This window comes from Nesoenas mayeri (genome assembly GCF_963082525.1).
Source record: "Nesoenas mayeri genome assembly, chromosome: 2".
NCBI classification, from domain to species: Eukaryota; Metazoa; Chordata; class Aves; order Columbiformes; family Columbidae; genus Nesoenas; species Nesoenas mayeri.
In genome coordinates, this window is record NC_137543.1 from 5848915 (window position 1) to 5874303 (window position 25389).

The 25389-nt window shown below is 43.1% G+C and overlaps 1 protein-coding gene across 27 annotated transcripts in view; it reads left to right on the forward strand.

The window, feature by feature from the left end:
- The window catches only part of PTK2 (protein tyrosine kinase 2), a gene marked incomplete at both ends in the record, with an annotated part of 129689 nt that overhangs the window by 81372 nt on the left and 22928 nt on the right, over positions 1-25389 (forward strand). For 16 of the 27 annotated variants that reach the window (XM_080339661.1, XM_080339644.1, XM_080339660.1 and 13 more), the window contains 10 exons: positions 1351-1407; positions 2600-2620; positions 3556-3653; positions 6850-6934; positions 10789-10889; positions 12458-12573; positions 14359-14459; positions 15647-15736; positions 16803-17007; positions 24052-24163. In XM_080339661.1, coding sequence (XP_080195787.1) covers positions 1351-1407; positions 2600-2620; positions 3556-3653; positions 6850-6934; positions 10789-10889; positions 12458-12573; positions 14359-14459; positions 15647-15736; positions 16803-17007; positions 24052-24163 — 986 coding nt within the window. The remainder of the gene's footprint in view (positions 1-1350; positions 1408-2599; positions 2621-3555; positions 3654-6849; positions 6935-10788; positions 10890-12457; positions 12574-14358; positions 14460-15646; positions 15737-16802; positions 17008-24051; positions 24164-25389) is intronic. The other 11 variants (XM_080339663.1, XM_080339659.1, XM_080339658.1 and 8 more) reach the window with 1 other exon arrangement.

A 25389-nucleotide genomic window follows, 5' to 3' on the forward strand; every position in this document is an offset into this window, starting at 1 on the left:
CCGCAATATTAAAAGGAAGCAGATTGATTTATCCCCAGCACGTAAGTGTCACACTGATGATTTCCTTCAAACAGTTGCTTAATTTTTAGATCAAACTGGATATTATTCTCTACATAAACATGAATTTATAACATAGGGAGGCCAAAACACACCACGAAAGCCTCTGGAATACGCTGCCTATTTAGAAATGCACATGGTCTTGGTAATTAATTGACTTTTCATTAGGTGATACTGTGTCCTGAACAGGAATTGCCCAGCAGAGATTTAAATGGCCTCGTATTGCCCGATTCTGTTTTTACATGACACCAGGGCCTTGAAAGACAAACAGCTTTAATTTCATGTTAGTAATACAAAGTTAGGGCAATAAAACTACATTTCCTCACTCAAGAGTGTTGAATTTCGAAGGTCGGAGGCAACCTGGAGGTTCCTAATAGTCAAATATTCGGTTGGTATGAAAATGAAGCCGCTTGTTTCGGTGTGTCTATAATATTTATGAGCCACGCTCTGCTTTCAGAGTTAAGTTGGGTGAAGTGGGGGCCGCTCCTTTCCCCTCTCATCGTCCACCCAGTAGAAATCACACCCCAGGGATCTAAAATATGGGGCAAAAAGGGGCCTAAAGATACACGATCTACAAATGAAACAAAAATACATCATCACCCCAAACCAACCATGCAAAACCGCATCCCGGCTTGGAAAACGATGCGATTTTGAGAACCTCTCTTTGCATAAGTTGCAAATAGAAGAAGAAAGATGCTTGTTTTTCGGGAAATGTGGAGAACTGGTTGTTTTCCAGCGCTGTCCGTGAGATGCTGATACTTGACAGTGGCGAATCGCCGCTAAACAAGGAAAATTGAGCCTAATGGAAGTTAAATAGGTGATTAAAAGATCTTTATGCCCTGGAAGACTCTGGAAAATAGCCACACTGACAGTAGGTAGATGCTGCCCTGGAACATCTTTAGTGTCTGTTCTCCCTGCTTGACATTAAATAAAAATGGCAAACTATAATTCACACTTTATTAAAGCAATTTAATCTGTTAATAATGTTTTCTCCTTGCTGCGGGGGAATTGGCTGTTAAAAAGATAGAAGTCAACAGTTTAGATGGGTTGCAATGAACTTGAGCTTTTTTGGATACACATGAATCTCTTATCCCTTGTCGAATGCATCCGTGTGACGTGGAGTAATTGGCACCAGGGTCATTATCATCCCATAAATTCTGCATGAGCGAGTTTTCTTCACGCTGTTGTAACTGCGACCCAGCAACGTTGAGCTTGGGGGTTGTGCCGTATATATATTGTTGAGAATTGTTTTCATCTGCTTTTCCCGAACCTCTTCAATTCCTCCCTTTACAGAGACAGACGACTACGCAGAGATTATAGATGAAGAAGATACGTATACGATGCCATCAAGTAAGTGGGGTGGTTCATTGAGGAATTGTTCTATCCAAAAGCTTCTTTGGGTTAACAGGGATTGAATAATATGTGCGCAGAGAAAATATTCTGCACCATGTTTTGAAAACTCAGAGTTTGGAAGCAAATAGAATCAAATTCTGGTTTGGTGCTGCCAGTGGCTTCAAAAATCCCTTTGATGGCTGAAAATGTCAAAAAGGAAGAATGGATGATGTTTTGGGGATAAGAGCAAACAATTGGGAAAGTTTCTTTGTGTTGCCGTCTAACTGTACGTCACCCAATCTCAGGAAAGCCATCGCTTCTCCATGCAATTTTGTTAAAGATGAAAGACTTCAGGAACGAAAATACAAACGCAAAGTTCTTCCGAGTCTTCATCTTTCAAGTCGCAAAAACGCCGCGTTAGCCACCCCCAGGACTTTTGTCCTATGCCATATTTGGGTTATATTCTTAAGCCCTCATGGCAAACGAATTCAATGCCAAAGTTGAGTTTTGGGATTTGAAGAGTTTTATGTCCACATTACGGTTGTGTTTGGGCAGCCGGGGATTTCTCTAGAAATAGATGCGCAGAGCTACAAAAATGCCACTTTTGGTTCAGCTAAGAGGGGGGATAATGGTTCTAAAGCAGCAGAACCACACGTTGGGATGTATTTTGGGAGCTCACCATGTGCTGGGAACGTTTCGTGATCCGTGTTCCCAACGTGGTTTCCGCTACTGTGGAAAATACCTGAAAAGCAAGAATATATGTTTGGAAAAACATATATATTGGGACATAAGTGTTTGAAAAGCAGGGATATATGTTTTCCAGAAATAAACAATGTCTTACATGAGTTTGCTAAAATAATTGCAGAGTCAAAAAGCACTGTGCTAAATTATAGCCTTTCTTTTTTTCTTCATGTATTAATTTGTGGGTTTTTTTAATTTCCCTAATATTTTAATTGAAATTCTCATCAAATAACTTGTGCTGAACGGTATTCCTTCCATTCCCAGCCCATGATGGGCTATTGAGGTGAAATACATTCAATTCTTTGCTGGATCGAAGTGTTCAGCTCAGAGAACAGACCTGTGACTTCTACTGCTGTAAATTTAATATCACATCGCTATATTTCTTTCTTTTTAAAACAAATATGTTTGCCTTGATTTTAAGAAGCTCTATCTAAGTAAGCATTTGATTTTTCTCTTAATTGCACTGCAGAAAGCTATGGAATAGATGAAGGTAACAGGAGCCCCTTTTCCCCATCCCTGAATGCTTGCAGTTTGGAATGATGTGGCATTTTTCAGTTGACTATTCTCTTTCATTTAATACACATTATTTGTAGTTAAACCAGTCAGCTTGGGGATTTTAAAGAGGAAAATGCAGTACTTGAAAAAAAGAGAATTGCAAAAGGCATTGATGACTTTATCCGGCTCTAGATGACGTTATTTCTCTAGCGTTAATGAATAATCAGCTGGTTGATAGAGGTGAAAACATATACTGCACATGCTTTTCTGCTCCTCCTGGAATAGTTTTCCACGTCTGCTAGAAGTAAAATTGCAAATGAAGTCATTCAATTGCAATTGGTTAAATGCTTTGCCAAAGTACTGAAGCCATTTCTATCAGTCTGGTGAACCACAGAGTTAACAAAATTGCATCGATCAACCAAACCGATCAATTGGACTCCAATTCCGGCGCTGTCGTGCACCCAAAATTTCGCCCTTTCATCGTAGCTTTATCTGCCGTGTTCTCGCTTGTGCATTTTGTTCCTTGCAGTTACCTCTTTAAAAGTTCTCTGGGCTCGTTTGATGGTGCCAAGATCTAAAATACCACACAGTGGATTTCTCTTCAACTGGATTTAGTTGGGCTATTGGTTGTCTTTCGCAGATATAATTAAGAATTCAACTGTGTCTATTGCCTTGAAATAAATAATACGTAGCAGTTAATTTAGCAAATTAAATTTCACAATCCCTTTGTCATTGCTTTAATTGAAACACTTAGTTTAAGAGGCTTCCACTGTGTGTATTCAGCGTTTATATAGGTTGGTGTGCCCCAAACGTTAATCTTAGTGACACGTGAGACATTTGAGTGACTTACTTGGAGTTTCTGTATCTTGGGGGTGATTTCTTTGCCCTTCATCACAAGTTTAATGTTTGAAGTGCGTTATATTCTTATAGCCAGAGATTATGAAATCCAAAGGGAGCGAATCGAGCTGGGGCGCTGCATCGGTGAAGGCCAATTTGGAGACGTGCACCAAGGAGTTTACATGAGTCCGGTAAGCATCACTTCGCAAATGGAAATGAGCAATAAACCCTTCTGATTCAAACATATAATTATATCTATTCCTTAGATACCTCGGTCTGGATCTTCCAGAACAACTCAAAATGGACTTTGCGATTTATAATCAGCACGTAGACAATATTTGCCGTGTTTCAGATACGTGGAAAACAAGCTCCAGGGTAGTAGTAGATCACACTTTAAATGGATGAAAAATTCAGTTTGTGGAGAAAAACAAGAGAAAGCTGGAAAATTATTCCGTTTCCACTGATTTCAGGCTTATAATAAACTAATTGTGGGAGTGTAAAGTGAAGATTTATTTCCTATTTGAAGGAATTCAGTCTGGATTTTCGATCCGTGTGGACAAGAGACCAGTTGTGACTTCAGAAACATCGTTTCCCATAAACATCTGGTTGGTGTCCTGGGTTAAAGAAATAAATCTCTAAGGCAATAATGAAGTAAATAAATACAGATAAATGTTAGATATTTCGGACAGGTTTAAAGTCCGTTCTGATACATCATTTAGAAAAGCAGTTCTGATTTACTTTGCATGAATGGAGACTCTATTTTCATTTAATCCGAGTTAACAGGAGTACTTGAACAATAACGTTTCACTGGGCTTGGGGCACAGCGGATCAGTCTGTAAAACTCATTAAAGACCCATTTTCTTAGGGACTGTTTTGAAAGTTCTGTCTCCATCCATTGAATTAGAAAACAGATTTTTATTCAGTCATCCCGTGTCTGGTATATTTTTAAATGGCTTTTTAAACCTTTTGATTACTTTTATGGATAAAATTTTACACTTAAGACACTTAAGCAATGGGAAGAAACAACGGAAAGGTATTATAATTAAATTTTAAGATACTAGTCACAGCGTGTAATGTAAAATTTTGGAAGGAGTTCTCCAATAGGTAAAGGATGGGTTACAATAACACTGATAGTGTTTCCATCCTCGTATATTTTCAGCTTGCATGTAAAAATATAGGGAAGATTTGCGACCTCTCGTTCAGCAAGCTCAAATTTCAGTCTGAAATATCTCATTTGTCCCTATTCAGTGCAAAATAAAAAGGGACTTTGTGATTTATTTTTGAGAATCATCAGCGTGTAGAGAATATTTCAAATGCGTGGAAAACAAGCTCCAGAGTAGTTTCTCTGCTCCGATATCCCCATTTCACTGAATCACAGTATTTTACATCCACAGAATCCCAGAATGTCAGGGGTTGGAAGGGACCTGGAAAGCTCATCCAGTGCAATCCCCCCATGGAGCAGGAACACCCAGATGAGGTTACACAGGAAGGTGTCCAGGCGGGTTGGAATGTCTGCACAGAAGGAGACTCCACAACCCCCCTGGGCAGCCTGGGCCAGGCTCTGCCACCCTCACCAGGAACAAGTTTCTTCTCAAATTTAAATGGAACCTTTTGTGTTCCAGTTTGTACCCATTGCCCCTTGTCCTGTCATTGGTTGTCACCAAGAAGAGCCTGGCTCCATCCTCCTGACACTCACCCTTTCTATATCTGTAACCATGAATGAGGTCACCCCTCAGTCTCCTCTTGTCCAGCTCCAGAGCCCCAGCTCCCTCAGCCTTTCCTCACCCGGGAGATGCTCCACTCCCTTCAGCATCTTTGTTGCCCTGCGCTGGACTCTCTGCAGCAGTTCCCTGTCCTGCTGGAACTGAGGGGCCACAACTGGACACAAGATTCCAGGTGTGGTCTCCCCAGGGCAGAGCAGAGGGGCAGGAGAACCTCTCTGACCTACTGACCACCTCCTTCTAACCCACCCCAGGTACCATTGGCTTCCTGGCCACAAGGGCCCAGTGCTGGCTCATGGTCATCCTGCTGGCCCCAAGACCCCCAGGTCCCTTTCCCCTACACTGCTCTCTAGTAGGTCATTCCCCAACTTACACTGGAACCTGGGGTTGTTCTGCCCAGATTCAAGACTCTACACTTGCCCTTGTTCTATTTCATTCAATTTTCCCCGCCCAGCTCTCCATCCTGTCCAGGTCTCTGATGGCAGCACAGCCTCTGCCGTGTCAGCCACTCCTCCCAGCTTGGTGTCACCAGCAAACTTGCTGACAGTCACTCTGTTCCCTCGTCCAAATCACTGATGAATATATTGAATAGCACAGGCCCAGCACTGCCCCTGAGGCCCTGCACTGGATACAGGCCTCAACTGGGCTCTGCCTCATTTCTTATAGTTAAGGAAAAGAATCAAAAGTCTGGAGTCTTTGCTGGTTGCAGATGCTGAAATTCTGTCGTTTAATGCTAATGCTGGTTATGTGATGTTACAAAAGCTCCGTCTCTAACACCAGCAGTGGGGTTGGTCTGATCCAGCGTTGATTCTGGAACCTGTTTTCAGGAGGGAATAAAATCATCCTAATTTACCACCAGTTTTTCAGTCACTTCATGGGCGCATTTCTACATGAGAGATGGTTTTCATCTATAATTTCCTTCAAAGTCAACTCGGAAGAGCTACATTGTCACTTCGAATTAAGCTTGCAAAATAGAAACACTATTCTAATGATGTTTATCTGTAGAAAGAGATTTAAAATAGAGCAAATATGAGGCAGACATAAGTTCTTTTCAGGAGAACAAACATGTGCAGGTTCACTGTAATTCTGGAAAGGGAGTTTTTAAAACACCATTTTTGGGGATTTAGTGGATACACAATCGCTTGGTGAAATGTGTTCTGGTTCTGAATACCCGTGTTCTGCTTAACTCAGCTTGAAGCCCTTGATATAAGTGATTGTGAAGTTAATATGTAAGAAGTTTGTTTTACTTGCCTTTGTATAGTCTGAGTTCAAAACTATCGCTCAGCAAGAGCCACAAAAAGTCCTTTATTTGGCTTTCCAGATAAGCCAGGTGTGGTTTTCACACGTATATCGACTTGTTTGCTAAATACCGCCAAGAATTTACCATCCGTAGCAACACAAAAAGTTTACAGTCTTATTCAGTTAAACTTATTACTTTTTGTCATAATTTCTGTAGGATTTAGAGTAGTATTTCCTCGGTGTGTTGGGTGTAAATGCTGCACACTGCATGTCTTAATTATAATATCTTCAAATCAAAGCTTTCAATAATTGCTTATCTAAAGATTTTAGTTAATAATGATGTATTCCAAAGTGGTTTTGCTGGGATTCTGAAGGACTCAGCTTTTGATGGGCCGTATCTCAGTTATTTCTCAATGATGTCTTGCAGGAGAATCCAACTATGGCCGTCGCCATCAAAACGTGTAAAAACTGCACCTCCGACAGCGTCCGAGAAAAGTTCTTACAAGAAGCCTGTGAGTATTAAAATACTCTGATTTCCTTCTTTCTCCTGAATGAATTTCTTCAAATGCGGCGCTTGTTTCAGTGTGTTCCTTTAGAAAGTCGTAGCTAAAAACGTTACGTCTAAGAACCGTTTTGAAAATCCAGAATGACGAATTCTGACCCACAGATGATAAATACCAACAGAACACTTCAATAATATTCCAGATGTGAGACCACAGCTGGAATCTTGTGTCCAGTTGTGGCCCCTCAGTTCCAGCAGGACAGGGAACTGCTGGAGAGAGTCCAGCGCAGGGCAACAAAGATGCTGAAGGGAGTGGAGCATCTCCCGTGTGAGGAAAGGCTGAGGGAGCTGGGGCTCTGGAGCTTGGAGAAGAGGACACTGAGGGGTGACCTCATTCATGGTTACAGATATATAAAGGGTGAGTGTCAGGAGGATGGAGCCAGGCTCTGCTCGGTGACAACCAATGATAGGACAAGGGGTAATGGGTTCAAACTGGAACACAGGAGGTTCCATTTAAATATGAGAAGCAACTTGTTCCTGGTGAGGGTGGCAGAGCCTGGCCCAGGCTGCCCAGGGGGGTTGTGGAGTCTCCTTCTGTGCAGACATTCCAACCCACCTGGACACTCACCTGTAGGTGCTGATTTCTCTACCGCCTGGTTTTGTAAGCAAATTAAGATTTGAGACGTAGGCCTTCATTTTTGCCTCTTATCCTCTGCTATTGTTTATGGATAATTCTCATACAGGGTATTGTGTTATATCAATGAATGATTTGCTTATGGCCAAATGTTACAGGATACTTTTATTCACTCTTCCTTTTTTCAAGGATTTTTTCTAATTCCTCCAAAAATCTGTGTTAGTAGCTAATAGCTGCTTATTTTTAGATGTCAGGTTGTTCTGAAATGACTGTAATTTTTTCCCATTACATTTCTAGCTGTTGGGAAAGTAAATACCATTGCTTATAGTAATAACTTAGCAGTCAAAGGTAGGCTGCTGTCTCCTAACAATGTAGAAGATAATTGCTCATTGAATGCTCCTTATTATGCTTTGAGCTTGATAGATTAGGAAATGCCCACATAGCAGACAGATAAATAGTGCTTTTCAATTTGGATTTAATCATTTTACCATTTCTTCTTTTATTTTTTTTTCCTTTTTCAATTCTAATTCCCATCCATTACCTTTCTCTGGTTTGTGTTCACATTGCAAAATCTCTCCAAAGATGCTGCCTCCCGGTTTTTGAGAGCACGCTTCAAAAGGCCCAAATCCAATATCTAAAGGGGGAAAGTTGGTTATTTCACTGAATTAAGACATTTATTTCCTAACATTTTCATATTAGCGCTATTAAAGTATTGTCAAGTTTTAGTTGTTTGCTTGTGGTGACAGTTCCAAAGCCGAAAAGATTTAGTATTGATTCTTGCAACACCTGAGAATAAAAGGTAAATGGAAGAAAACAATTACGTGAGCAGCACCTGCCTCTGCATTCCTGCCCATTTTTGCATGGTAGTGTATTGCTATTAATGCATTTTGCTATTTGCTATTAATAGCAAATGCATTTTGCTATTAATACACAAATAAAATACAAACCACCTGGTTTGGGGAGATTTTCATTGGTCTTTTATGGATCTGTTGATTGCTCCTTTCTGTACATAGTTCGTTCCTCTAGGAGGTGGATGGCAGAGTGATGTATAAACTCTCCTACCTGTGGGAATTTGTGAGCTTGTCAGCCAACATTGATTAAATTCATTTCTGGAGCATTTTATATTTGAAACTGGTAAGGCCATATGATACAAAACTATTTGCGTTAATGGCCTTCCCAGTGCTTTGATAATTAGATTGTATTTCTGCTTCTTTTTCACATCAATGAAGCAACAGTTCCGTGTTATAAGACGTTGTAAATTGCATTGAGTTAGATTAACCCAAGAGAACCGTAAAGCTGAATAACTGGGGTTTGTTTGGAATATACACTTTATTTACCAAGAGTTTAATACTAACACAGGGTTCAGATAACCTAGTTCAGCAATTTTTAAGGTGCCAGAAATAGCTTCGCTCTCTGAAATTCCATTGACTTCAAATTGGAAGAGGGGAACTGGATGGTTAAGGAATCCAGCTTCAATTCTGTGTAGTATTTTAGCAGTCACCATATTATTTATTCATTTCTGTTAATGCATGAAGGTGTGTCATTGACAGGATTGCTTGTTTTAGTGATTATTTTCCTTTATTATTCATAATGCATTAATATTTTAAAGAATATGTTCTCTTAAGTTTGCCTGTGCAGGTTTCTTTGCAGGAAAATATGTTATGGAACAATTTTAACACCAGGTCTTATAAACAACGTTGTCCAAGGATCTTTGTTGGGGTCTTTGGTGTTGCAAGATGTGTTGGTTGTACAGCTCTTGTGGGGCAGTGAACAGAAGTAGAATTCCGAGTTGAGCAGAACAGGAATCCAGAAAAACCTGCTGGTTTGGGCTTCTGATTAGTTAAAAGCTAAAAGATAGCGGGTTTTATTCTTGTCCAGTTTTAGGAGACTTTCCAGTTTGATAATTACCATGTATTTGTTTTGACGCTACAAACTGTAAATCGTAGAATCACCGAGGTTGCCGAGGTTAGGTCGGCCTGTGCCCTTTGTCAAAACCACTTCCATGAAGAAGAAAAGATGGGTCATTGTCACAGGAGACTCTTCTGTGGGGAACAAAAGGCCCAATATGGGGACCAAACTCAGTTCTTAGGGATGTCAGTGGTGCCCCTGGGGCCCAGGTGAAAGATGGAATCATGGAGTCGCAGAATCATCTTGGTTGGAAGAGACCCTTAAGATCATTGAGTCCAACCATAACCTGACTCTGGCACTAATCCATGTCCCTAAGAACCTCATCGAAATGCCTTTTAAACCCCTCCAGGGATGGTGACTCCACCACTGCCCTGGGCAGCCTGTTCCAATGCTCAACAGCCATTTCCAGGAAGAATTTTTTCCTAATATCCAATCTGAACCTCCCCTGGTACAACTTGAGGCCATTTCCTCTCATCCTGTCACTTGTTACCTGAGAGAAGAGACCAACCCCCTCCATGCTCCAAGCTCCTTTCAGGCAGTTCAGAGATCAGAAGGTCTCCCCTCAGCTCCTGTTCTCCAGCTGAACCCCCCAGGTCCCTCAGCCGCTCCCATCACACTTGTGCTCCAGCCCCTTCCCCAGCTCCGTTCCCTTCTCTCAACTCGCTCCAGCACCTCAATGTCCTTCTTATGATGAGGGGCCCAAAACTGACCCCAGGATTTGAGGTTTGGCCTCCCCAGTGCCCAGCACAGGGGGACGGTCACTGCCCTGGGCCTGCTGGCCACACTATTCCTGACACAAGCCAGGATGCTGGTGGCCTCTTGGCCACCTGGGCACACTCTGGCTCATGTTCAGCCTCTGTCACCAACACCCCCAGGTCCTTTTCCCCCAGGCACTTTCCAGCTGCTCTTCCCTGAGCCTGTAGCGCTGCCTGGGGTTGTTGTGACCCAAAATAAAGGATGTTTGTCAAGATGAAATTAAGGATGTTTGATATTCCTATGTTGGAAGATAAAAACTTACTAAGAGGACTGATGCTTCATTTAACCCACCAAATACCCTTGGGGTTGTGGAAGGAGCCCCAACATTCTGTGGTTCTGTGTGACATGCCAGGAGATGCCATGTCCCTGCCCATGGCAGGGGACTGGAACTGATGATCTTGAAGGTGCCTTCCAACTCAAACCATTCTATGGTTTGTATGTCTTATTGCTTAAAATATACCGTGACCACAGTGCGGAGACTGAGAAGTTAAGTCATAGACTAAATTATTCTTAAACAATTGTTTAGTTTTGATGTATAACATGTTGAATTTTGCTTTTCCTTTTAGTAACCATGCGTCAGTTTGATCATCCTCACATTGTGAAGCTCATTGGAGTCATTACGGAAAACCCGGTTTGGATAATCATGGAGCTCTGTACCCTTGGAGAGGTATGAAAAGTCCTCCTGCATCTTTGGTCTCTTTTAGCTCACAGATGCCTGTACAAAAGACTGAAAAGATGGTTTCTCAATACTAACGCAAGGCACTCTCCTCAAAAATCATCCTTATTTGTAGAATTACGCGCTCAGGACCAGGAGTGTCAGAATTTGACCTGACTCCTCCGCTGAGAGAGCTACATCAGCTCATGCCAAAGCGATTCAGTCATAGTTTTCAGAGAATTCAATTGCTATTCCAGAGCGAGAGCACGACCTGTGTCAAGAGGATGATAATGTGATATCATTGAAACCAAGATACCATCTAGAAGTGAAATTATGTGCTCCATCTTTTATTCTTCCGTCTGATACTGTGTTTTCCCTTGGAACACTCAATTTCTGAGCGTTTTTCTTCTGTAGTCTCTGCACTTTCGATACGATGACTTTCCTCATTATTATTTCTTTTGGATGAATGGTTTAAAGGCAACTAGATCTCAGTTTTTATGATCGATTTCTGAAAACGTGAGCAGATGTGATATTTCATACTGCATTGCAATGTATTCGTCGTAATTATCAAATTGCAACATGCTATCCAAGAAAAGAAAAAGGCAGAAAATCTGCAGTGGAAAAGTCATTTTCTTTCAACAAATTATTTCCTTCCAGTGCCCAAATCATTTTTCAAAGCCTTTATTTAATTTATAAGGAGGCTCTAGTGCCTCTTCCATTAGGTCCTAACTGGGAATACAGCTTATACAACTTCTGCATTGATATTTGCTACTGTGAGCTAAATCCAGTTGTTTTAGGGAACGTAGATTAAAATGAATGCTGCCAAAACAATACTGATCTAATCAGTGTTTGGCTTGTCCACGTACCATTTTGTTCTGAAATTATTTAGGCCAAAAACATGCCATTGATTCTTATGTCAGCTTTACCATTTGAGATACACTTTGTTTTGATGCTACAAACTGTAAGTCGTAGAATCACCGAGGTTGCCGAGGTTAAGTCGGCCTGTGCCCTTTGTCAAAGCCACTTCCATGAAGAAGAAGAGATGGGTCATTGTCAAAGGAGATTGTTCTATGGGGAACAAAAGGCCCAATACGGTGACCAGACCCAGTTCTTAGGGACATCGGTGGTGCCCCTGGGGCCCAGGTGAAAGATGGAATCATGGAATCACACAATCATTTTGGTTGGAAGAGACCCTCAAGATCATTGAGTCCAACCATAACCTGACTCTGGCACTAACCCATGTCCCTAAGAACCTTGTCTATGTGTCTTTTAAACCTCTGCAGGGATGGTGACTCCAGCACTGCCCTGGGCAGCCTGTTCCAATGTCTGACAACCCTTTCCGTCAGGAAATTTTTCCTAATATCCGATCTGAACCTCCCCTGATGCAACTTGAGTCCATTTCCTCTCATCCTGTCACTTGTTACCTGGGAGAAGAGACCAACCCCCTCCACACCAAATTATTTAGGCCAAAAACATGCCCATTGATTCTCATGTCAGCTTTACCTTGTTGAAATGTTGTATTTTTTCCCTCCTAACTTCTTTCCTTCTTTTCTCTTTTCCCCCTTTCTTCGTGCGAAAAGTTGCGATCGTTCTTGCAAGTAAGAAAATACAGCTTGGATCTGGCTTCTCTGATACTCTACGCTTACCAGCTTAGCACAGCACTTGCCTACCTAGAGAGCAAAAGATTTGTACATAGGTAAGATATTATACATATGTATGTGTGTATTTTTATACGTAGCTACTTGAAACCTGGGGAAGATGAGGTGTCCTAGATTACCAGAGTTATGTCATTTCTTCCGACGCTGCCACCAAAATTAGGCCCTTTTCAAGAGTGACGCCTGCTGGCCCGATCCGAGATTGACTCGGATTTTAATCAGATTTCAGCTTTTTGGTTACAATACTGTTTTTAAAGCTGCGAGGCAAGTGGAATCTTAGCAAACTGAGGGGCATCCCCCTTCTTAAGTAAAGAACAGGCAAAACCAAATATTAATAAAATACAAGAACTTGCTTAACCAGAAAGTGAACCTTGATTTCCTTCTAGGTGTGTTTTGAGTTGTATTCCCTAGAATTTGAACATGAGCTTTCTAGGGAGAAGATCCTGGCTTTGGCCTCCTACTGTGTGCAATTGAAAGTTCACAGCGCTCCAGTTATTGTGTCCCATTTGATTTGGAACTTGAGCTTTTTATTTGCGTTTAAATACTTCTATTCAAATTCTGTATGTTTTATATAGCGTGCAGATACATATATAGCGTTACAGATACTCGAATTTTGGCCGAGGAACTGTTTATTTTAACTCTAGCGATACAATTTCAAACTACAACTTACTGGTACCGCAGGGAACTGGAAGGAAGCAGCGCAGCTCAGTTTGCTGCACTTAGTTCATTGCTCAGGGCTAAATGTGTCAATGCTGAGCCAACCCTGCGGAAATCCAGGACTTACAGACACACCTGAGAAAACGGAGGAGAGAAACACCCCGAAGTCTTTTCATAATCACAGAATCCCAGGATGTCAGGGGTTGGAAGGGACCTGGAAAGCTCATCCAGTGCAATCCCCCCATGGAGCAGGAACACCCAGATGAGGTTACACAGGAAGGTGTCCAGGCGGGTTGGAATGTCTGCACAGAAGGAGACTCCACAACCCCCCTGGGCAGCCTGGGCCAGGCTCTGACACCCTCACCAGGAACAAGTTTCTTCTCAAATTTAAGTGGAACCTCCTGTGTTCCAGTTTGTACCCATTACCCCTTGTCCTGTCATTGGTTGTCACCGAGAAGAGCCTGGCTCCATCCTCCTGACACTCCCCGTTTATATATCTGTAACCATGAATGAGGTCACCCCTCAGTGTCCTCTTGTCCAGCTCCAGAGCCCCAGCTCCCTCAGCCTTTCCTCACACGGGAGATGCTCCACTCCCTTCAGCATCTTTGTTGCCCTGCGCTGGACTCTCTCCAGCAGTTCCCTGTCCTGCTGGAACTGAGGGGCCACAACTGGACACAAGATTCCAGGTGTGGTCTCCCCAGGGCAGAGCAGAGGGGCAGGAGAACCTCTCTGACCTACTGACCACCCTCTTCTAACCCACCCCAGGTACCATTGGCTTCCTGGCCACAAGGGCCCAGTGCTGGCTCATGGTCACCCTGCTGTCCCCAGGACCCCCAGGTCCCTTTCCCCTACACTGCTCTCCAACAGCTCGTTCCCCAACTTATACTGGAACCTGGGGTTGTTCCTTCCCAGGTACAAGACTCTACACTTGCTCTTCTTCTATTTCATTAAATATAAGCATTAAATATAAATATAATCCCCGTGGCATCGCTGAAACACAATCTCCTTATTAGGAAGCTTCGGACTGAGATCTTAAACAAGTTCCTTACCAACTCCTTCCTGGCAAAAGCATTTGATACTTCTGGGTTTTAATATATATATATATATATATTTTTAGATGATATTTCACCACTTTAAGTTTTTAAATGACTACAAATAATGCTTGGCAGGGATATTGCTGCTAGAAACGTGCTGGTATCTGCCACTGACTGTGTGAAATTGGGTGACTTCGGTTTGTCCCGATACATGGAAGACAGCACGTACTATAAAGGTGAGTTGACACAGTTGCTTCTCACAATAGAGAGTTTGCTGTCAAAAGGAATTAAACAGATATTCTTGGTCTAGCTGTTGTATAAAAAAGCAAACTATTGAGCAATGAAATAGATGGCAGTATATTCCTACATGTGTGCTAAAGAAGAATCACAGAGTCTGGTTTAAGTTGCAAGAAGAAGGAAATTCATGTGTAGATAAAATGGCACATTTTAGGACAAGCTTACAGTGCTTCCTTCAGGATTTTTAGAAGACTGTCCACATTTGAGGCCTGTTTGAGGTCTTATTTATATTAAAGGTGTATAAGTAGCCTCCGATGAGTTCAGCGTACCTACAGATACATTTGGAGTTGGTGCTGTCATTGAATGCCGCACACATCAGATGCCACCGGACTAGGGAGATTGAGTACAAAAAAGTCCTTGAAGTCCTCAAAAGTCCTTTTTCCCCCATTTTGGATGGAATTTTCCCCCTATTTTGGCTGGAACGTTCATCGTGAGTGGCTCCGAGGCGTCCTGCGGTGCCCCATAGATGGGAAACACAGCAGGAGAGCAGAGATTGCATGTAGGGTACAAACAGCAGCGCTTTAAATCTGGTGTATATTGTGAAACCACATCTTCATAAATCTGATCTTCAATATATTTCTAGTTTCAGTCATACATTTTAAAATCTCTTCTATCTGTCCCTTACGCTCCATTATGTTTCCTCATTTCATTTTTTTCGTCTCACTGGGATCTCCGTAGCGTCATTTTAATTTCTGAGAGGAGAAGGGGAACGCTTTCGGTGGGATTATTTCTTGTCGTGCTTTTGGGGGCTTTATTGGGAGGTTTGGGGGATTATTTTGGGTGCTGTTGCTTCATTTTTCCGTTGGGTAACACCAACCAACCTACAGTTTTTAATGGATCATTATAAAACTCAAACACCTACACCCTCGCTGAGATTTCAGATTTGCTGCCAATCGCTTAACTGCAATAATTGCATCTGCAAATAAGAATTAAGTTAAACCTTGAAGGAGCTCAATCAGTCTCAATATTTAGATAGAGGGCACTGGCCAAACTGGTGAGACAGTGCAGAAATCTCTTGTCCAAAATGAATGAGATGGAGTTTGCCTATGAATGATTTCCCTGAGGATAAAAATCGATGTTTGGGCTCGGTAGGAGGAATAAACCCCTTGTCTTGCCTTCCCTGTAGCTTCCAAAGGAAAATTACCCATCAAATGGATGGCTCCGGAGTCAATCAACTTCCGACGGTTCACCTCGGCCAGCGATGTCTGGATGTTTGGTGAGTGAACACCGCATGGTGCGGTTCTAAAGTGTCCTATCGGACAAGTTCAGCGCTTCATTTTAACTGTAAATGAAGAATTTCCAAACATTTGGCATTATTTTTACTGTACTTTCTGAAATTCAGGGTTTTTTTCCCTCTGATTTCTATCATATTGTTGTTACTGCTATTTCTATTCTATATTTTCACTCCTATAGTGATACGTCTGCGTCCTTGCTTAATGCATAAATCAGCCTACGCTATGTCCCATTTCCAGGTCTTTAATGCTAAATTCCCACTGTAACTCTTGCTAGCTTACAAAATATGACCAGGAGCTGAGTTAAAAATAAGAGTAAATGGGAATATCCCAAGCCTTGGTCCTTTTTCTTAAATATACAAGTTATGTATGTGAATCTGCCCATCTGTGCTCAAACTGATCCAAACTGCTGGTCTGGACAGAGCAAAGATGGTGTGGGGGAAGAAGGGCAATAAGACTTGAAATAAAAGCAGGACAGACAAGTTAAGGGTTCACCCTCTTTACAAAATAAAATCTGGATGTTTTTAAGTATGTGAATTTTAGCAGGTTTATGATAGTTTGAAGAAAACCCTCCAGTCAGCAAAATGAAGCCTGTGGAACATTCTGGGCAGCCCTAAACCCACAGACCATTTTTCCATGTGCGCTTTTAACCCAGTTTCAACAGAAACTGATCTATTACATAGTTTCAGCGCAAAAAAATGTGGATGGCCGCCAGGGTTAAAACACCCTCCGAGTGAAAACACGCTCGGCGTGTCGTAACAAGCCAGTTGGAGCTGGGCAGAGGGAAAAGCAAACACGGATCGTAGAAAAAGTAGATTTGAATATGAGTAAGCGCCGTGATTTATGGGAGGTAGGAGGCGGCTGAACGGGGAGCCGGTCGTGACTCCTCATAAATAGCTGAGGTTGATACCGTGTGCGCGATCCTACCCGGTAAGTCAGAACCGATTCCTTCGCTACGGATTTCAGAAGAAATCACCGCCCGAAATGGAAGATTTGGTTCATTTTCTGTTCGCTGACGTGGGTGAATATTCTTGCGTGTGTTTTCCCCAGGTGTGTGTATGTGGGAGATCCTCATGCACGGGGTAAAGCCCTTCCAGGGAGTGAAGAACAATGATGTGATTGGGCGGATCGAGAACGGTGAGCGGCTCCCAATGCCTCCAAACTGCCCTCCCACCCTCTACAGCCTTATGACCAAGTGCTGGGCGTACGACCCCAGTAGACGACCCAGGTTTACAGAACTTAAAGCACAACTCAGGTAGGGTTTATTATACCGCTGAAAGGCCGTTTCCTTGTTCTTTTTTTGCTGTATCGTCTCTTAGAGTCTTTTCTTTGCATGGCAAACGCAAGGCGTAATGTATTAAGTTTTATCTTCGGGAGGTCAGGTTGGAAATCTGGACCTTATCTATTGGAGAAAATTAGGCGTAGAAAATATATAACTGGAAATATGACTCAACTTCTTACCCTCCCAAGAAAAACTTAATATTTTACTAGCAATTTGCTTATAATTTTAGCGATATATACTGCAATCTTTCGGGAAGGGAGCAAAAAGTATTGAAGAGTGATTATATGCAGTGTATAATTTTGGGGTAGAAATGTCCTGTCTTAAATAAATGAACCATCAGGTGAGCGCTGTTGTTTTCATACCATCCAGAGCACCTTGGTCACCCCGTGGCAGCTGCGTCTGCGCAATTGCGGCGCCTGCGATAAATGCGGCGTCGTTAGCTAGAAATTCCTTTGCCCTTCGTAAAGCAGGATATAGGCTGCCTTGTGTTTATCTTGGAATAAATGTGAGCACACATTTTTGAGACCTGTCTAAATTCACACCCTAGTTTATTCTGCAATAATTTATTCCCTATCCACATCCATTTCACCAGCAACAAAACGGAAGTGATATTTAAACTTTGAAACATCGCTGAGCTATCGTGTAGACGCAATTTATATCATTATCTATTTTGCCTGCGTCAGTTTAAGCTTCTAGCAATAAGTAGGTCTCATACATTGTAAATCCACTCTTGTTGTAATTCATTGCAAATTCTTCAGTTTCAGCGTTGTGCTTCAGGGCATGTTTTATTTTCACAATGTCATTTTGTGCTGTCGCTGGATGTTCATGGTACAAGAGGTGGTTAGAAAAGGGGGAATTTTTAATATGATGCTATTTCAGAGTATGGATAACTTCTATTTCTTGAAATGTCAAACTGTTCCGCCATCTGTTATGCAGGGAGCACCTGTGTAAACTGATAGTTTCCATAACAAGAAGAAGATGTAGCTCTTCTCACAACTTCTGCTCTAGACTGTGTGGAGTTCACTGCAAAGGAAGGAATTTTGGGGCTGGGTAGGGATTGCAAGGAAAAGAGAAAAGGGATTTGGGGTAATAGGTGGAAATTGGCGATCACTTGCTTTTTCCTTTGGCTCTGGAAGGGTAGGATTCTTTTTAATTAGCAGTCAGATGGCACTGATAACTTACAGCTGGCTGGCATGGGGAATAAAGCCCTAAAACACGTGAATAGGTAGATGACTATGGTGTGTAAAGCCAAGTAGGAGCAAAGTAAAAGGAAAACAGTAAAGGAAAAGTAAATCCAGAGTAAAAGTGGTTGTGTTGGGGAGTGAAATAAATGTAGGCTGGACTCAGAAGCAACTCCTTATGAGTCTATAGAGGGAGAGGGGAAAGAAGTGAAAGACGTAGAAGGTATCGCTGGATAAACAGGATAAACCAGTGTCCAAGAGCTTGGTGCTGCTCAGAAACGCGCAGCCAAAGGGCAGGAACTGACGGTCCTGACACGCAGCAAAGAGAATTCTCATGAGTTACAAAAAGTGTTGAGGTTAAGCCCTGGGACGGGTCACGCGGAGTGACGCTGGACTTTCCGTGCTGGGAGACTTTGAACCCTTGGCTGGAAAAGTTTTCGAGCAACTTGAGCTCGCTGTGCTGGAGCCCAACATCACCGGGAGAGGGACACGAGACCTCCGGGAGTCACAGAATGAGAGTGTCAGGGGTTGGAAGGGACCTGGAAAGCTCATCCAGTGCAATCCCCTCATGGAGCAGGAACACCCAGATGAGGTTACACAGGAAGGTGTCCAGGCGGGTTGGAATGTCTGCACAGAAGGAGACTCCACAATCTCCCTGGGCAGCCTGGGCCAGGCTCTGACACCCTCACCAGGAACAAGTTTCTTCTCAAATTTAAGTGGAACCTCCTGTGTTCCAGTTTGAACCCATTACCCTTGTCCTATCATTGGTTGTCACCAAGAAGAGCCTGGCTCCATCCTCCTGACACTCACCCACTGTATATCTGTAACCATGAATGAGGTCACCCCTCAGTGTCCTCTTGTGCAGCTCCAGAGCCCCAGCTCCCTCAGCCTTTCCTCACACGGGAGATGCTCCACTCCCTTCAGCATCTTTGTTGCCCTGCGCTGGACTCTCTCCAGCAGTTCCCTGTCCTGCTGGACCTGAGGGGCCACAACTGTACACAAGATTCCAGGTGTGGTCTCCCCAGGGCAGAGCAGAGGGGCAGGAGAACCTCTCTGACCTACTGACCACCCCCTTCTCATCCACCCCAGGTACCATTGGCCTTCCTGGCCACAAGGGCCCAGTGCTGGCTCATGCTCATCCTGCTGTCCCCAGGACCCCCAGGTCCCTTTCCCCTAAACTGCTCTCTAATAGGTCATTCCCCAACTTACACTGGAACCTGGGGTTGTTCTGCCCAGATCCAAGACTATACACTTGCCCTTGTTCTATTTCATTCAATTTTTCCCCGCCCAGCTCTCCATCCTGTCCAGGTCTCTGATGGCAGCACAGCCTCTGCCATGTCAGCCACTCCTCCCAGTGTCCCAGCGTCCCTACAACCTAGTGGATTCTCTGCTCCTGGATGGGGGAACGCACCGAGGAGGAGGTTTGTTGCTCCTCTAGTCATGCAAGGAGATTGTTGAGAGAACAGGCTCTCTCCTGAGGCCACAGCAACCCTAAAATCCAATTATTACTCTCTTCTCCCCAAAGCAAGGAGTTTTCTGCCTCTCCAAATCGGTGACCTTTATCTCCTGGAATTCAGACACCACGCTCATCCTTGGATCTTCTTTGTGCTGCTCGGCCTCTTACTGGAAAAGCGCCAATTCCCTGGCGATGAGGCGACCTCGGGCAGCGAGGCAGAGATTGTGTGTCAAAACTCCCGTTCCCATGAACTTGGGGAAACAAGTCGCTGCCCTGGCGGCCTCTGCTGCGTGTTGCTGCTGCTCGGTCTGGATCCCATCCAGGCTCATCTTTTCGAGCTGAGAACAGACTCCTTGTTTGCTTGAAGCCGGTGATACAGCTCCTCTCTGTTTCAAAGAGAAAACATTCGTGGCTTTGGGGAAAAAAAACCCATTCTTTAGTGTGTCTGAAATAGCACGAGAGATTGTGTGTTCTCTGTTTATTATTTGATGCCTTTCCCATTTCATAGTAACATCTGCATTGCACAAACCAGATTTGCAGCTGCCTGTGCAATGCGAAGATGCTGATTTCTGTAGAACTTATATAGTGTTATCAGATCGGTAATAAGGCCTGATATTTTATAGCGTTTGGTCTTTCCAGAGTAGATAGAGATGCATTCGTCTTCACGGCAAATGCGGAAACGAATGGGTGGATTGTGGGTTTGCAAATTTAATTCCTCCTCGCATCCGAGGTCCCTTTTTCAGTTTTGGAAGGTGGCAAAATGCAGAATAAGTCAGGAAAGTGAGAATAAGTCAGGAGAGCGAGGTGCTCCCTGTGCTCTGTGATTCTGTCACGGACCAGACCAGAATTACAATCTGTGGTATTTTAATCAGGAAATGTGTGTTCCCTTGCTGATTTTGTCTATAAACCCACCAGTATTAACAGAATTACCAACCAAAGGGAGACTCTCAGAATCCCAGAATGTCAGGGGTTGGAAGGGACCTGGAAAGCTCATCCAGTGCAATCCCCCCATGGAGCAGGAACACCCAGATGAGGTTACACAGGAAGGTGTCCAGGCAGGTTGGAATGTCTGTACAGAAGGAGACTCCACAACCCCCTGGGCAGCCTGGGCCAGGCTCTGACACCCTCACCAGGAACAAGTTTCTTCTCATATTTAAGTGGAACTTCTCATGTTCCAGTTGGAACCCATTTCCCCTTGTCCTATTATTGGTTGTCACTGAGAAGAGCCTGGCTCCATCCTCCTGACACTCACCCTTTATATATCTGTAACCATGACTGAGGTCACCCCTCAGTGTCCTCTTGTCCAGCTCCAGAGCCCCAGCTCCCTCAGCCTTTCCTCACACGGGAGATGCTCCACTCCCTTCAGCATCTTTGTTGCCCTGCGCTGGACTCTCTCCAGCAGTTCCCTGTCCTGCTGGAACTGAGGGGCCACAACTGGACACAAGATTCCAGGTGTGGTCTCCCCAGGGCAGAGCAGAGGGGCAGGAGAACCTCTCTGACCTACTGACCACCCCCTTCTCATCCACCCCAGGTACCATTGGCCTTCCTGGCCACAAGGGCCCAGTGCTGGCTCATGCTCATCCTGCTGTCCCCAGGACCCCCAGGTCCCTTTCCCCTACACTGCTCTCCAACAGCTCGTTCCCCAACTTACACTGGAACCTGGGGTTGTTCTGCCCAGATTCAAGACTCTACACTTGCCCTTGTTCTATTTCATTCAATGTTTCCCCCCCAGCTCTCCATCCTGTCCAGGTCTCTGATGGCAGCACAGCCTCTGCCGTGTCAGCCACTCCTCCCAGCTTGGTGTCACCAGCAAACTTGCTGACAGTCACTCTGTTCTCTCGTCCAAATCACTGATGAATATATTGAATAGCACAGGCCCAGCACTGCCCCTGAGGCACTGCACTGGGTACAGGCCTCAACTGGGCTCTGCCCATTGACCACGACTCTCTGGCTTCTTCCCGCCAGGATTGCTGTTCCTTTGGAAATGGGAGGTTACATTTTAATATTTCGGATAATCCTCCACCAGAGCTCCTAGTAAAATGTTTCATTTTCAAAATCACAGGCCAATGTCAGTAAAAAGATTCTTTGTCAATGAAGTAACTTTTATCAATTCCGCAAACTTTTAATGGTTAATGGTTGAGATTTCTCATCGGATTTACCCAAGAAGACGAGTTAAGTTTGCGTGTCCTACCCCAAGATTTGCACGGGAAATCATCGCAGTCGAAACACTTCTCTGCTCATTCCTCTTTGCTGCTAAAAATACGCGTAGTTTGGGAAAATATGCCTAGATCTGACTTCCCTGACCTTCTGCATATTCCACTAAACTGTTCAGTGTGTTTAGTAGTACTGAGAAAAGGTCAGAAATATCTCTTGGCACGTTCTTGCTCCGGCTGTGGATTGGGCTTCGCTTCGGAAAAACAAAGAGGCGTTTCTGTGAGTCATTTATATTCTTGGGGGGTTTATTTTCGAGTGATGCTCCTCGGAGGCATTGCTATTTTCTGTTCTTGTCAGCGATATTCAAGGGCATCCCGGTACAAATTCTGCTGGGGCTCCTCACTGGTGACACAGGCTAAAAGCTGAGCCTGTATTCTATAAAACAAGTCATTTCAGGAGAAATTTGTCATTTCCAGTAATACAATGGAAGGGAATGAAATAGTTTTGATAGCCAGGCAGGTAGGTGTTGGTGTTTCGTTCCTTTTTATGATAAAAACAGGACGAATTAAACTAACAGCCCCTCATTGTCAATAAACCATCTCTAAATTTAGGCAGCTGCTTTCAACCCACTCCTGTTCCATTCCTTTTGCTCAGATTGAAGCAACTACTGTATCAACAGCTTGTTTAAAAATCTGCGGTTTATTCCTTCAGTGTCTGGGTGGGTTTTTTGTGCTGTTTCCTCGTGGTTTTTCAACTTGAGGTTATTTCTTGAAATACACAATGATGGTTCATGGCCGCAGACGCACGTTGGCCGGATTCTCACGCTACATACAAATGCATCCTAAATATCTCAAGTGTGACGGAGCTCTAAAGCTGTGGGGGGTTATTTTTTGCTAAATTCAAATAGGAATTATTTCATTTTCCTTATTCTGAAGGCAGGGAAAGGGGAAATAAAAGGATTTGCTCCTTTTAGCTGCCTCCATTAGGCTGTCGCTGTGTTGCTGTGACATTTATATCAGGATGACTTCTGCAAATAGCTTGATTTTGTTTTTGTTCCACATTCTTGTGTTCCTTCAGCAATGATGGATTGAAACTGCAGCAACACTTATAAACCCGGTTCATCTGCAGGGAGACGAGACGACTTCTCTGCTTTTAAATGGCAGAGATTCTTTTATTTTGGCTGAGTAAGGAAAAGCAAAGTTCTCGTCTCCAAGCAGGAATTTCTGCTTGAAACAAGCAGTAAAGTTCCAAGATGAAACCAGATTGCTGCAGCTGATCTCATCCCCTGCGTGAGTAATTCTGGGTGGTTATTTAACAGACAGAGCAGATTATAAACCCAGAGCCCTGCTTTGTTTCTTGAAACTGGAGCGATAAAGAAGCTGGAATCGCTCTTTACAGGATTATCTTGACGCTGGGGAGAGCGATATGGAAATAATCCACCCCGCTCCCATCTCCAAACCGTCCCTGTAACGTGCGACTCCGGCGCATTTTTGCAGCTCCTTATTTCCAAGCTTCATTGTGGGTATTTTGCACATGGCAAATATCCAAGGTTAATAATCCGCATAGCGGGACGGGGAGGCGGCTGCTGCGGGGGCAGCAGAATCCCGGGGAACTTCAGACAGTCTGGTTTAATAGGCACAACAGTGGTAAGTAGCAAACTCGTTTTTCTTCTGCTTTGCTGAAAATGTTGCGTTTTGGCCTGAATATTTAGCAGCCGAGTGAATACCGTCAGATATTTCCGTTTGGCTGAATTACTTTGGTCCTGGTTAAACTGTAAGAGCTGAAGACATAGGATTTTTTGAGTGCTTTGTTTTAAATAAATCGATGATGTGAAGCAGTTGTTGGGCTTCAGTAAAGACCATTTTCAGTTTGCTTTGCACTGCGGTCGATGATTTGCTCGAGAAAAATCAGTAACTGCTCCATCTTTGAGGATTTCTGCGTGTAATTACATATCAAAAGAATGGTTAACATGCGAAATATTTTGGTGCAAGATCAGCTTTCTAAAAACTCAATGCTGCTGCTTTTATTCAGAGCACGCTGGAAATCCTATTTCTTCCCACTGCTGATTTTCAGAAATCAGAGCAATATAAGGACAAGAAGTTTGTGTTTCAGCGCTCGGTCGCTTTGTCGAATAATGTTCGTTAGTCTGAAAATGTGAGAGCTCTAGGGAGATGTTTCTGAGGCACCAAACTGGAGTTTTACTTGAATAGAATACGTTTTTCTTAGTACAATACTGGAGGAAGAGAAGCTGCAGCAAGAGGAACGGATGAGAATGGAATCCAGGCGACAAGTCACAGTGTCCTGGGACTCCGGAGGATCAGATGAGGCTCCTCCCAAGGTACCTAACGCTGCAAATTGTGTGTGTTTTAAGTATCTATAATAATAATGCCATTTATTTCTTCAAATCCTCCTTGGATGGGTTGGTTCAAACCAATTCTGGCCAATTTTGTCATCATCTTCTCCTTGCCTGAGATGACCCAGCTCTCCTTGCCACGCTGTAATATCACACGAGCCATTTTCTGTTTCTGAAACCGCCCCTAATTGCGACTAACTGCATTTTCCTTATTCTGGACAGAAAATTAGGGCTTTGCTTCTGAGGACAGAATGTGTTTTAGTTAATGATGTTGTTCCATTACGTATCCGCCCCGTTCGGATGTCACTGCGGTGAAAACAACTTGGGTTTATTATGTTTAATTTCCCCGTACCAGGTTGGTACCTGATACATCGGTTCTGCGTTTCGGTAGCTTTGTGGCAACCGAGAAATATGGGCAGGGAAATTGTTATTTGCATTTCAGAGGTAAAGAATAGAAGCCAATCCACCAACATGTTTAGTTATCTGAGATTAACTGTCAGGATTTGGGGTAACTATTAAAAATTATGTTCTGAGTTACAGAATTGGAGCAAAATGCTACTTCATTATTACAAACTCATTGGAAAGATTTGTTTAGTCTTGAAGCTTTGAGGCTAATCCAAATAAATGAAGAATAAATACCCTTAATTAATGTATGATATGAGCTACACCATATTAGAAATTATCATCATTAGAGCTTTGGGTGTGATGTATAAACTGGAACTTGACGAAATATGCATTAAGATTGAAATGTATAGCCTTGTTGTGTAAAATATGGATGTGCAAACTAATGACATTAGCACAAGTTAAATTTCATAGCGAAGGGTTTTTAAGTATCTCTTCTTATCTAATTTTCTAATGACGACAACTTATTTTTTCTCAGGTCTTTATAGGGCTTAAACTATATATATTTTTAATAGCCTTAAACCTCTATATGTTGTGAAATAATGCACAGATACCACAATTTGTACTGTGAGATTACTCGTATCTCACAGTGATATCAATTAGAAACCTAAGCCAAAAAATAGCCTAGTACAGAATGAGAATAGATTGATGATAAGGGACTGCAGGAGCTCATTGGCAGAATTACGAGATTTGGGGGGTTATATATATATATATATATATATACACACACACACACACACACACACCTTTGGAGGTTAATATCAAACAAAATAACAGCACACTTCTGCTTGGAAGGTAAAAGTACATTG